The sequence below is a fragment of the Ammodytes marinus genome (assembly GCF_949987685.1).
Source record: "Ammodytes marinus genome assembly, chromosome: 2".
NCBI lineage: Eukaryota > Metazoa > Chordata > Actinopteri > Uranoscopiformes > Ammodytidae > Ammodytes > Ammodytes marinus.
Window position 1 is genome coordinate 34,102,545 of NC_137231.1, and position 13,178 is coordinate 34,115,722.

At 37.2% G+C, this 13,178-nt stretch overlaps 1 protein-coding gene and 1 long non-coding RNA gene across 2 annotated transcripts; both read left to right on the top strand.

The window, feature by feature from the left end:
* Positions 1-1,149: 1,149 nt before the first annotated feature.
* Positions 1,150-11,247, top strand: LOC307257136 (GTPase IMAP family member 8-like; the record flags this gene model as incomplete). Its single annotated transcript, XM_080036276.1, is given in 5 exon segments — positions 1,150-1,254; positions 2,107-2,167; positions 6,974-7,603; positions 7,605-9,321; positions 11,238-11,247. Coding segments are annotated over 4 exon segments (2,376 nt in total). The 5' UTR covers positions 1,150-1,254; positions 2,107-2,148.
* Positions 11,248-12,139: 892 nt separating this feature from the next.
* LOC307257774 lies at positions 12,140-13,174 on the top strand. Its single transcript, XR_013845104.1, has 3 exons — positions 12,140-12,179; positions 12,302-12,381; positions 13,099-13,174. It is a non-coding gene; the product is annotated as an uncharacterized lncRNA (long non-coding RNA).
* The last annotated feature ends 4 nt before the right edge of the window (positions 13,175-13,178 follow it).

The window sequence follows — 13,178 nt, forward strand, 5'->3', positions numbered from 1 at the left end:
CAACTTCAAGTGCAAAAATAACAATAATAACGTAACAATGGCGGACTACATTGGCCAATCGTGAACCAGTTCTTTGTTTTTCAACAACAGAATAACCTGAACAACCAGAACAACTACAACTTTGGAACGGCCTTTTTTTTTAAATAGTCCTACGAGAACGAAACAGAAACATAATCGCTGTCAGAAGCCGTCGGAATGAACAGCACAAACAAGCTGGGCCAGTTGTGTTTATCACACACTACATTGTGTCAAACTAAACAAGAACATTTGTTTTTTAAACCATTTGATAAGTTTTAAATACTGACCAAAAAAACTAATTAAACATTAGTTGGGTCCTGGCTACCAACTGGTATGATATACTAAGTAACATATATTTCAAAATAAATGTCTGAACACATTAATAAAGTAAAAATAAAGTATTACTTGCTATTACAAAAACATTTAAAAAAAAATCATAATCTGTCAGTTATTGGCTCAATTTCAGACACATAACCAGTATCCTTATAAAACATTTGATCAATCAGGTGATTTTTTTTTATTATAAAATAAATGATGAGATTATTTTTCAAGAATTGCGGAAAAGCTTTGGTTTCCATGGGGATTGCCAGGTTCTGTAAATTGGTTAAATTCAAACTGTACATAACATGAAGGATAATAGTGAGGGGGCTTTTCTTTGAAGAAATTCCCATCAACAGGGAATTGAACTAAAACGTCATGACATGTTTTCGTCTTGTCATTAACATCTACATAGTGCATAGTTTTTCTGAGACACACCTGTTTGGGGGATTTCCAAATTCTGAACGTAGCTCAATTGGGTGTTTTCCAAAATGTAATTAGACAGTCAATTCATCAGTTCTATAATTAGTCCTTTTGTCAGTGTGTTGGCACCGCCCATTTCTACCAAACTCAGCTGGCAATAAAGATGTTGTACTATCAGCTGACTTTATTTTAGAGCTCGGGTGTTGCGAAGCAGAAAGACTTTGATCAGGTGAGTAGATTAAACCGATATTAAATGATAATAACCAACAAATAACCAATGATGATAAGAATTAAAACCTACGCAATAGATGTTGCCTACAATTATAATTTGATCAATAAAAACTGTTTATTGACGATTTGCAGGTCTCGAGGGTTTGGTGATCTGATGGACAAGAATATTCCACGTGTTTCTAGAAACTACAGTTCACTGTTACACAAGATATTACTTCAATCAAAAGTACAATAAAACTGCAAGAATAGACACAACCACCTCAGGTAAGCGCAGTTATTTGTTTTTTAAAGGGAAAAAGAAGTGAAAAATTGTTACGAGCAAAAAGTGTAAATCGTTTTTTCGCAAAAACTTTGGCTAATCTATGTAATTTACCTTGATTTAAAATGGTTATTTGTGCAGGTATGTTCAGTGATAGTATATTTTAACCATTTTAATGTGGGGTTAAATAGTGTTATTTTGTATGCCTTGCAAGCCATTGATCCCAGGAGTACTGGTGAGGAAAAATTGTATCTTTTCTTTCTAAAACTGTGTGCCCCACTTATTAATGAGCAGTTATATTTTGAATATTTCTATTTTAACAGGCAAATTACCCCAAGCGTAGGTATTTTGCACTTTTTGCACTGTTGGTATATTGTGGCTTTCCTGTGTATTTGATTTACTGTAATATCTTGCCCTCTAAGAACTAAATAAATGTTGATTGATTGATATGTTATGTTGTGCATTTAGATTTCTTAAGCATAAGCTATTCAAATTCAGCTCTGTATTAAAGGCTATAAGTCCAATATTATTCATCTAACTGATGGTTACTTGTATACTTTCCAAATAAAAGTCTAATTTAACAAATTAGAATACTTGCCATGTAATTTGACAGCAGCCAATTTAACAGTGTGGCTATAATTGTAAAACTATGCATTCATTCAGGTAAGACAAACAATTAAGGGTGAAAGCCCCATTATTTATTGCAACAATTTATTTAAAACTGTATATGAAACTGTTAGTTATATAACTGAAATATGTTGTCCAGAAGTTTGTGCATCATCCACAGAAACCGGGACATTGTTTCTGGAAAGTACAGAGCTTGAATCTAACTCATATTTCTGTCTTGTACCCAACAGGCTCCAACTTCAGCTACCAAAGTGGAATTTCCCTGAGGCAAAATGGCGACATCAGATTCCAGTAAGTCTAATTAAACTATATAATAGATTATGTCACAGCCCTGCAAGAGCTGCGGTTAGATCAAACAAAGAAGAATAAAGCTGGTGGACCACACCTTGTATTATAACACCGAGAATGGAAAGCTGTCTATCAAGTTGTTCCTCAGTTGCCGAATCTTAAAGTTTTTTATTAAAATAGATATAGATGTGCTATTGGTGTCTGCACTACCAACAGTCATTGGAGCTGAACAGTTCACTTCACCTGCAAAACAGGCTCAGTGCAGCAAACACTATGAATTGTCCTCACTGAGATAACACACACTGTCAGTCAGAATATGCTCTGAGTACAAACACTAGCATCAAACCCCAATACACAAATTACAAACTTTTAATCTTTACAGTTTGAATAATTTGAGTTATTTCACACAAATTACATAATATTTTCTTTGATGAAAGGGTTAAATTCTTTCACATGAAATTGTTTATTTTATAACATACCAGTTTTGAGCTTTCCCTTTATACTGTATATGTTCACTAACAAGTCTAAAACAAGACATCTTGGTGTTTCAGTTGAAATTGCAATCTGCAGTGTTTGAAATGCACTCATTCTGTTTTGAATGTGTGGTTTACAGTTGTGGCAGTAGTGTGTTAGTGTTTGAAAAAAAGGGCTGGAAATCCACAGTGTTGTGCAGGCTGTGGTTAAGCCATGAGATAGGTGTGTAGAGTTTTGAAAATTGTGTTTAATCAATGAAAAACGAGCTAGAGTTTGGTCCGAATGAACCGCTGCTCTGCATAGTGTAGTTAGTTGTGCACATGTCGTTCCAGTTGTGCCCACTGTGGTTTAGCAATCGAAAAAAACTGTAAACATAACAGCAGTTACATATGGAAGACGGCCTTTTGTCCCCGGTTCTCAAGAATCACTGCTATGTATGTCGATTTCTTTTTGAATGGTTGCGCAAGAAAAAGTAACATGATATTTGACATGAATGTGATTTTAATCAAATCTAGTGAGTTTGCATGTTGCATAAAAGACTAAATGAACATAACCCTGGCTTTTAAGAATCCTCTGGTACTGTTTCAACTGTCCGTTGGTACACAAAAAGTATAGTTTTGTGTCTCTCCTCACTGTCTAAAAAGCATTGTAAAATGCCAACAACAAAAAAGTCCCCTGGTGTGATTTGGTTGGGCAGTTGTGAACGCAGCAATACATCTCCGGTTTGGACAATTTTTTTAAAATTAAACAGTCCCAGACCGCATGCAGAGGTGGTTCTGTTTAAACACAATTCCGAGTTGTTTGAATGACAGAAGTTTTCAGATCAGAATTTAAGGAGCGGTGCAACAAAGAGGCACGGCAGCATGTAACACAGCCTCCGTCAGAACCACACAGTGCATGGAAGCACAGCGAAGCAAACGGAACAGCAGCTAGGCTCCTTTAAGCGTCAAGCAATGACAATCAGAGCACTTGACGGCGGTGCTGCCGTCGTTGATCTTATTAACCGAAAAGCATGATTTAGAGGTTAGTGAATGGGAAGCGAAAAGCACAATTATATCTGCACCTGAATGTGTAAATATTGTTCCAAAATGTATTTATTAACTTAAGAGTTTTGAAAAAAATTATAACTTGTGCAACTGGTTCAATTGATAGCACAAACAATAAGGGAGGGAACCTTTGTGTATTCCTCGTTCTGATTAAAAATACTCTTTAAGAAGACTTAACCTCCTAGAACCATTACTAAGATCCATATTGAATAAACTGTATGGATATCAATATCGCGTCTTTTAATGCTTGGGGACTGCGTGTTGGACACAGTGACGCTGACAAATCGCGCCGCCTTATAGTGGATAAACTCTTAGAGGCCTGTGATATACTATGTGTCCAAGAAACCTTTTTACCTAGGCAGGATTTAGAGGGTCTAAATTCCCTGCATGAAGATTTTTATGGGGCAGGTGAATCTACCACTGACCTGAGTACCGGGATAGTTCGTGGTAGAATACCTGGTGGTGTTGCCGTGCTATGGCACAAAAAATATGACCAGCTGGTTAAGGTGGTTAGACTGGGTGTTGATTGGGCAATAGGAATTGAGTTTAATAGTGGTGATAAAAACTTCATTATTTTAAACATTTATACACCTTACGAGTGTCGTCAAAATGAAGATGAATATCTTAATAGATTGGCTTGTGTTATGTCTTTCATTCAAGATAATGCTTCCACGTGCATCTTCATTGTGGGTGTTATGAATGCAGATGTTTCCGATGGTAGCTCCTTATTTGCCACATATTTAATGCAGTTTTGCTCTGATAATGGTCTGATCCTTTCTAGCAAAGTGCTTTTGCCTAATAACAGCTACACTTACATCAGCGAGGCATGGCACACAACCTCGTGGCTAGATCACTGTATTTGCACAGCTGATGCACATGACTCCTTGGAGTCCATGAGAATTAATTATGAATTTGCCACTACTGATCATGTGCCTATTTCTCTATCTGTAATTCTAGGCAATATACCTACTCTTGTGTCTGTAGATAACAATGTATGTGAGGGTAAAATAGATTGGTCTAACCTGTCTGAGGATGATCTTAAGGAGTACTATTTTCGGACTGACATCTTGCTGAGCAACATTGAATTACCAAAATATTCCATTGCATGCCATGATATTAATTGTAAGAACCCTCAACATGGTATTGAGCTGTGCTCCATGTATGATAATATTGTGAAGGCTCTCCTTGCGTCAAGCAGGCCCCTGTATAAGACCCACAGACTGTACAAAGTCAAGCCAGGCTGGAATGACTATGTGGAAGAGATTCATGCTGAGGCAAGAAAGGCCTTCAAAGCATGGGTTGAGTCAGGCAGACATAAACATGGTCCCTTATTTGAATATAAGAAGCATGCCAATGCAAAATTTAAATATGCTCTACGTTTCATTAAGAGGAATGAAAATACAATGAGGTCTGACCCTCTTGCAAAGAAACTGCAATACAAAAGTCCTGTTGAAAAAGAAGTAATAAATGTAAAACATCGTTACCAACAAATATTGATGGTGTCAGCGGCTCAGAGAAAATTACTCAGTTGTGGCAGAAACATTTTTATGATCTCCTCAACTGTGTTAAAAGTAACTCTTTCACAGTGAGTAACATTGATAGCAATGAAGACGTGATGGTTTTCCCTCAAGAGATATATGATGCTATTATGATGCTAAAAGATAATAAGGCTTGTGGTATGGATAAGATATCTGCAGAGCACTTAAAACATGCAAGTAGAAAACTATGCCCCCTAATTGCTATTTGTTTCACTGGGTTCTTAACCCATGGTATTCAACCTGATTCTATTTTATCTGTCACATTAGTGCCCATCATTAAAGACAAAACTGGCAAAATTAACAGCTCGGATAACTACCGGCCTATAGCTATGGCCAGTGTTTTATCCAAGGTCTTGGAGAGGATTATACTGAATAGGTTGGAACATTTTCTATTGACCTCTGACAACCAGTTCGGCTTCAAACCTAAACATGGCACAGATATGTGTATTTTTGCCTTAAATGAGGTACTTGATGTGTATAACAGGCAAAATTCTACAATTTTTATGTGTTTTATTGATGCTTCAAAAGCCTTTGATCGTGTGAATCATGAGAAGCTATTCCTCAAACTGCACAACCGAGGGGTTCCCAAATATTTAGTTAGAATCTTGGCTTTTTGGTATGCTCATCAGTCTATGTATGTGAAATGGGGTAACTCTATGTCTGCCCCATTCAATGTAAGTAACGGAGTTAGGCAGGGAAGCATTTTATCTCCCTTTCTTTTTAATATTTATTTGGATGATCTTTCAAAGCTGCTAAATAACTGTGGAACAGGCTGTATGATCGGGAACACCATTATCAACCACCTGATGTACGCAGATGATCTGGTGATTCTTTGTCCATACAGTGCTGGCCTCCAACAGCTGCTAAGGGTCTGCTCCCAATATGGTGCAGACTTTGATATTAAGTACAACTCCAAAAAGAGCAATATCATGATCGCTAGAAGCAGGGAGGACAAGAAACTGTTGGTTCCTGATTTTCTTCTGTCCGGTGCTGTCCTTAAAGTGTGTGAGGAGGTCAAATACTTAGGGCACTTTATAACTGCTGACCTGTCTGACGACAGGGACATCCGCAGACAGTACTGTATGATGTATGCACAAGCTAATATGTTGAAGCGTAAGTTTAGTATGTGTTCATTGTCTGTGAAGACCACTCTTTTTAAAGCTTTTTGCACCCCAATGTATACTGCCCACTTGTGGCGGCGCTATAAGAAAAGCAGTATGCAGAAACTCAATGTAGCATATAATGATGGCATGAGGCTGCTGCTTCATATGCCACGTTGGAGCAGTGCAAGCCAAATGTTTGTCAGTGTTAATGTGCCCACCTGTCCTGCTGTGCTCAGGAATCTTATGTACAGATGTATGTGTAGACTATCGGAGTCATGTAACGGCATAATCACAACTCTAGTGAACCCTGCAATGAGTGCGGTTAGGTTCACTTCCACATTATGGAACCATTGGCGCTTTAGCCTATATGCTAATATCTGAACACTCTTTGTGTAGTGTGGAACTGACAGCTGGAGTCTTTCTTAGTTTTTTTTTATTGTTGTTTGTCTTTTTACTGTTTTTGTATTGTATTATGGACCGTTTTCTCTCTGTGTCTGGAATAAAATAAAATCAATCAATCAATCGTATATTAGCGACTGAACTGACGTTGATGAAAAGTGGATAGTCATGATTCCTTAATCATTCTCTTAGTTCCTTACAATTATCGATACTCCATTTTGTGATGATTTTGTTCTTATTCTTTTACAGCATCTGAACTCAGAATTGTGATCATCGGAAAAAGTCAGGATGAACAGAATTCACTAAGTAACTGGATCACTGAGAAAAAGTATTCTTCTCATCCAAAAACTTTTTGGCACTTTCCGCGTTGGAGGAAGAAACCCTGTAAAGTAGTTAAAACAGCAGACATCTTCAGTCTGCCCGAGGAACAAGTGCTGCAGGAGATGAAGAGATGCGTGGCTGAGTGCCCCCCTGGACCAAATGTCCTGCTACTGTTAGTGAACCCTTCTGATTTTACTGAGGAGGACAGAGAGAAATTGAACTTCACCATGAGCTGCTTTAGACAAGATGCTTTTCAACACTCAATGATCATAATGACACAAAAGGATAAGGGAGGGAACTTCTCAGTTTACAAACTCCTCAGAGACTGCAAAAACAGGGAACACACAATACACTTTGCTAAAAGAGAAATTCAGGACAAAAACCTTAAAGAACTGATGGAAAAAATGGAAAAGATAGAAAGTGAAAACCGGGGGAAATATCTAACTGAGACTGTTAAATTGGGAGCCCCTGATGGCGCAAAACCCTCTCTTAACCTGGCATTTTGTGGGAGACATGAAGCCTGCAAGACTTTAACAACTAATGCCATTCTGGGAGGAAGAAATGAAGCTTCAACTGTGGACTCATCAGAGTGAGGCAGAGGTGTATGGACGTCAGGTTTCCCTTGTTGAGCTGCCTGCGTTGTATGGAAAACATCTGGATGCAGCAAGGAAGGAATCACTTAAATGTATTTCCCTTTGTGATCCTGAGGGGGTCCATGCCTGCATCCTGGTCCTACCATTAGATTGTCCAAGTGATGAAGACAAGAAAGAGTTAGAAACCATTCAGGACATATTCGGCTCTCAAGTTGAGGATTTCACCATGATCCTTTTTACAACTTCTAACCTTCTAGGGGTTGAGCAATTTCTACAGCAAGACAGAGACATCCAACAGCTCCTTCAGGCCTGTGATAGGCGATACTATGTCTTCAACATCAAGAATAAGCTAAATGTCTCTGAGTTCTTGCAAACTGTGGAAAATATGAGAGTTGTAGGATGCGGAAGCTTCAAAAAAGATATGTTTCCCAAGACTACAGGGTTTTCAAGAAGGGTATCTAAAATGTTTTTAAGAAGAACATCTAGGATTAAGAAAAAAGATACTTCAAGGTCTACCGTGAGTAAAGACCCTGTGAGTGCAATGCCTTTGAAAACAACACAGAGCGAAGAATGCCTCAGGTTGGTGCTGCTTGGGAAGACTGGTTCTGGAAAGAGTGCCACGGCGAACACTATTTTAGGCAAAGCATGCTTTGAATCTGACTCCAGCAGCAGTTCAGTGACAAAGCATTGCCAAAAGGCAAAAGGTGAGATCGATGGACAGCCAGTTGTTGTGGTCGACACACCTGGCTTGTTTGACACGAGTCTGTCAAATGATCAAGTTAAACAGGAGCTGGTACACTGCATCAGCCTGTCGGCTCCAGGACCTCATGTGTTTCTACTGGTGGTGAAGATCGAGCGCTTTACACAGGAGTCAAGAGACACAGTGGAACTGATCAAGGGTTTCTTTGGCAATAGGTCAGAAGACTTTGTCATTGTCATATTTACCGGGGGAGATGCTCTTGAAAACAAAACAATTGAGAGTTACATGGATGGAAATGATGAGTTCTTCATAAAACTGAGAACTAAAGGTCCTGACGGATACCAGGTCTTCAATAACAAAGATCAGCAGGATCGTTCCCAAATCAAAGAGCTGCTGAGAAAGGTCAAGTCATCGATAAGAAAAAATGAAAATGGCCACTACAAATCAGATTGGTTCAGGGAAGCTGATGCAGCCATAAAGAGGGAAATGGAAAAAATCATGAAGGAGACCGAACCAAAGATAAAGAGGGAGCTGTCGGATCTTCGAATAAAATGTGAAGAAGAAATGCAAGAAAAGCAAAACAAAAGTACAGGGCGAAAAGCAAAAATGTATCAAGTACGAGAACAAAGAGCAAAAGGATTTAAAGAAAACAGAGAGCACATAAAAAGGAAGCTGGAGAGGATAAAGAGAGAAAGAGAGAAGAGCAAAGAACAGGATGCAATTTTTAAAATGAAGGATAATGCCCAGCGACGTGTGTGGGAACGAAACCTTGAAACTCTGGAGCAAGAAATACAAGTTGCAACAGAGAAAAGTGCAATAAGTGAAGGAGAACAAAGTAAAGGAGACATGAAAAGAGAACTAGAGGCTTGGGAGCAGGAAAGAAGGGAGTGGTGGAAAAAACGATATCAAGAAGATGATCGGAAACGAGAAGAGGAGCAAACAGGACTTAAAGAGCTCAGAGAACTTGAGCAGGAATTTGAAACGTACGAATCCAAAAGAAAAGAACACAAAAAAAGCATAGAACAAGAAGAGGAAAGACAATTACAAGTTGCAAAAGAAAACTATGAAAAGAAAGTGGAGGAAATACAGAGGAAAAATAAAGAAGAAGCCAGAAAGAGAGCTGAAGAATCAAATGAATTCATCTGCAACTATGCTAAAGATGTTTCTGAGAAGGAAATGTTAGAAAAGGAAATGATAGATCTGAAGCAGAGGGCAGAAAAGGAAATACAAGATCTGAAGCAGAGGAAAGATAGGCAAACATTATCAGTGATGGAACAGCTGAGCAGAAACAGATTGTACAAGAGAGACTTGGATAAATTGAAGACAAAACAAGAACAAGAAATGCAAAATCTGAAGAAGGAATACAGAAAAGAAAGCCTGAAGGAAGAAATTCTGAAGCTGGAGAAAAAACATGAGGAAGAAAAAAATGAATGGATTCAGGAATATGTGAGAAATGCTATAGAAGGCAGAATATGTTCCATTTTGTGAGATGTTTGAAGTTTCAACTTCAAAACTGAGTTTTTGTTTTTAAGAATATTGGCTTGGTGTACATAGTTTGCCAATATCGATAGGTTTATTTACCAATACCTTATTTAACATGTGGTAGATGTGAACAATGTGGTAAATAATGTTGTAAAGTTGTAAATACAAATGTTTGTGGACAGTTTACAATTGGGCATCGAACTCTATCACGTAATACTGTATTACTTACGTTTCATTGATTGAAATATTAGTTGATTAACTTTGAAACTTTTTTTTCTAGCTTTAAAGTGCCATGTTTCTGTGTAAAAGCATATTTTAGATTGTCATTTAAGATGATTATGAACAAAACAAACGTATAATACATTTCTGAAACAGTGACATTTTTCCTCTGATGATCATAAATGACATGTAACAGCAAACAAGACCATCAGCACAAACAATGCTATTTTTATGTAGTTTTTCTTCATGCCTTTGTCATGGCTACGCTCACCCAGGAACTACAGCTGGCGTAGTAAAAACACTACTGCTTTTGTCCAAAGGGGGTGTAAGAGTTAACAAACTGAAAGTTCCTTGGAGCACCTTTAAATGTTAAAGGTAAACTGGTAAAACCTGATGACATAAAGGATGTTATCACATATTTTGTTTGTTTTACAAGGAACGTATATTTTGTTATTTTTTTTTCAGTCAATTCAGTCAAAGAGCTTGAATTAGTCATTAACAATGTTCACTCATGCGCAATCTGCAAATATATTCTCTTGTTTCTCGTCAACACCCTTAATTTTAAGAATGTACGTTGTTATAAAGTCTTTAAGGTGTGTTATCATATTTTTTGCTGGTAGATTTAAAAGGCAGTCTACAATGTTGTAAACCTACGATCCATTATTGCTCTGATTTTACCAGACAAACTGTATAAAATATTTGTTAAGAACTTGATGATTTGGTTTTAAACTATATTAAAAATGCATTGCTATTTACATGTACATAACATTGAAATGCGTCAAACTCTGCAGTTTACCGTGTGGAAGGATAAGCTTAAATGTACCGATGTAATGCAGCATGATATTGGATTATCCTATCCTTTATGTTTGGGCTGATTCCCTGATTCCTGATTTTGACCTTTTTCCTACTGTAGATTGACAGAACTGTACAGCACAGAAACGTTGATTTGTTGTAGCACTTCATTTTGTCCTGTCATTCGGTTGTATTAAATCAGTACATAAGAAACAATTGGATTACTTGATTTTTTAAATGTATACTGTGTGTGTAATTACGTATTGTGAGAAGAGTAAGTAGTATTTAGAAATGTAAGTGTAGTAGTAGTAGTAGCATGAGTAGTTTTAGTATATGAATTGACATACTTTTAACAAATATTTGTGTAATGATCTGCTACTCCTGAAAGTACCTGCTTCACCTGCAGACTTAGGTAACGACATCTAGAGGGAATTCCCTTAATGCTCCAGGGCAAAGTCACAGAAACTTTAAGGTTAACACCCATCACTTAATTAAGCATCTGGTTAACACAGCTTTTGAGAACAAGCACAAACAAAGAAACGGCAGGGGAATGCCAACTTCAATTGTCAAATAAAAAACAACCTGCACCACATATTTAGGCAAACCTTAAAGTTGATAAACGGATGCAATGCCATAAGTCAGACGGCCCATTACAGCTCAATAATTCTACATGTTTCCCATTAGCCCTAAACTTTTTGGGGAAAAAGCTTGTCCTCATCCAGATAAAGAGTCTAAGGACAAATTGTATTGCACAATAATGATAATTTTTTAATTGTGGTTTATTTAAAAAAAAAAATGTCATGACTTGACTGCTCCGGGTTTGTACTGTGTAGCTTTAGGGTTAGATTTGTTGCTGTACCTTTGAGGTGTAGCCTATATGAAGGAATTAACATTTTTAAATACACAGTTTGGACAGTGGTATAATTGTGGCTTACTTAATGCAGGTGAGACAATGTTATGTTTATCTTACGGGAATGAAACAATACAGAGCAAGGCGATTATACTTACCGTAACACGTCCTATTGTTTCAAAGTCATTTTTAGCTCAGTGCACATCCTGCTGTAGACAGGTTTCACTTGTTTTTAATTATCTTGACGGGAATAAGTTTTGCTCGCCCACACAATGGGAGGGGCTTAGATAACTCTGTATTGGCACTTCTGCATATTCCATTTACTGATTGTTGTGTAACGCCTTGTCTGGGCTGGTTCATTACTGGCGTGCCTATTGTTGGCCGTGCCCATCTTTGTCTTCTCTGACTGAAAGGTTGTTTCTGTAGCTTTAATAGCTCATTGTGGAGCTGGTTTTTGATGTGCCCGGATGAAAAACTAACCAACAAGAATTTAACCTGGTAAGTAGACAATCAGAAAATAAATGCAACAAATAAACATATAAAAACACAAGAGATTGTGTACATGTAGTACAGAAAATAATCTTTAAGTGGTCTAATTAAATTGTATTTATAATCCCCAGGTGTTGGTGCTCAAATGGAACAGGATCAAAACTACAATACGAAGTAAATAACAATAAAAGAGGACCAGCGACTACATCAGGTTAGTGCACCATGTTAAGTATGTTAAGAGGAAACAGAGCAAAACTAAAGGGTACATCCCTATTCATTTATATTTATCACCTAGTTTTGAACTAATACTTTATTAAGGTGGGAAGATTGTCAAGTTAGTTGTTTGTTATTTATCTAGTTTTGGGGGTTGTATTTTTCTATTTCTTGGTCCATCAGTTACATTTTGTATCATGTATTTTTGAAACATTTTCGGGAGTGTTTCATAAGGTTTTATGCCTTTTTTGGTGGTTTTGTTGGCTTACTTTTAAGTTTTTAGGGTGTGTGACTCAATTTAGCGTATATGTGATTGTTTATATGCTCATATGGGTCTTGCCAATGAATGATGTTTATCTGATTATTTATCTGATTATCTGAAGGTCTAGCACCGAAACATGTCCACGAATAAATATATATTTTGTTAAGTAAGACGGTGTGCGGGAACCTCTCTTTTGAGAAGAAATAGAGAAAATCAATGGCTGTGAGCCTACAGATACCAATTCTGTTAATAATTGATTTGAAGAAATATTCTTTATTTCTCAAATTATTCAGGGTAAACCAGGACATTGTTTCTGGAATGTGCAGAATTGTCTGAATTATTAATGTTTTATTGTTATTATTATAACTTATTGTGTTTGGTTTACGTATTTATTTTGTTTGGTTACGCCATCCCTGAATTATATTAATATATTCCTTTACTAAAATCCAACAGAAACAGACAACCAACAGCTTCTCCGTTTTAAAGTCTCTACGAGTCTGTGGCAAAAAGACAAAATGGCAGCATCAGCATTC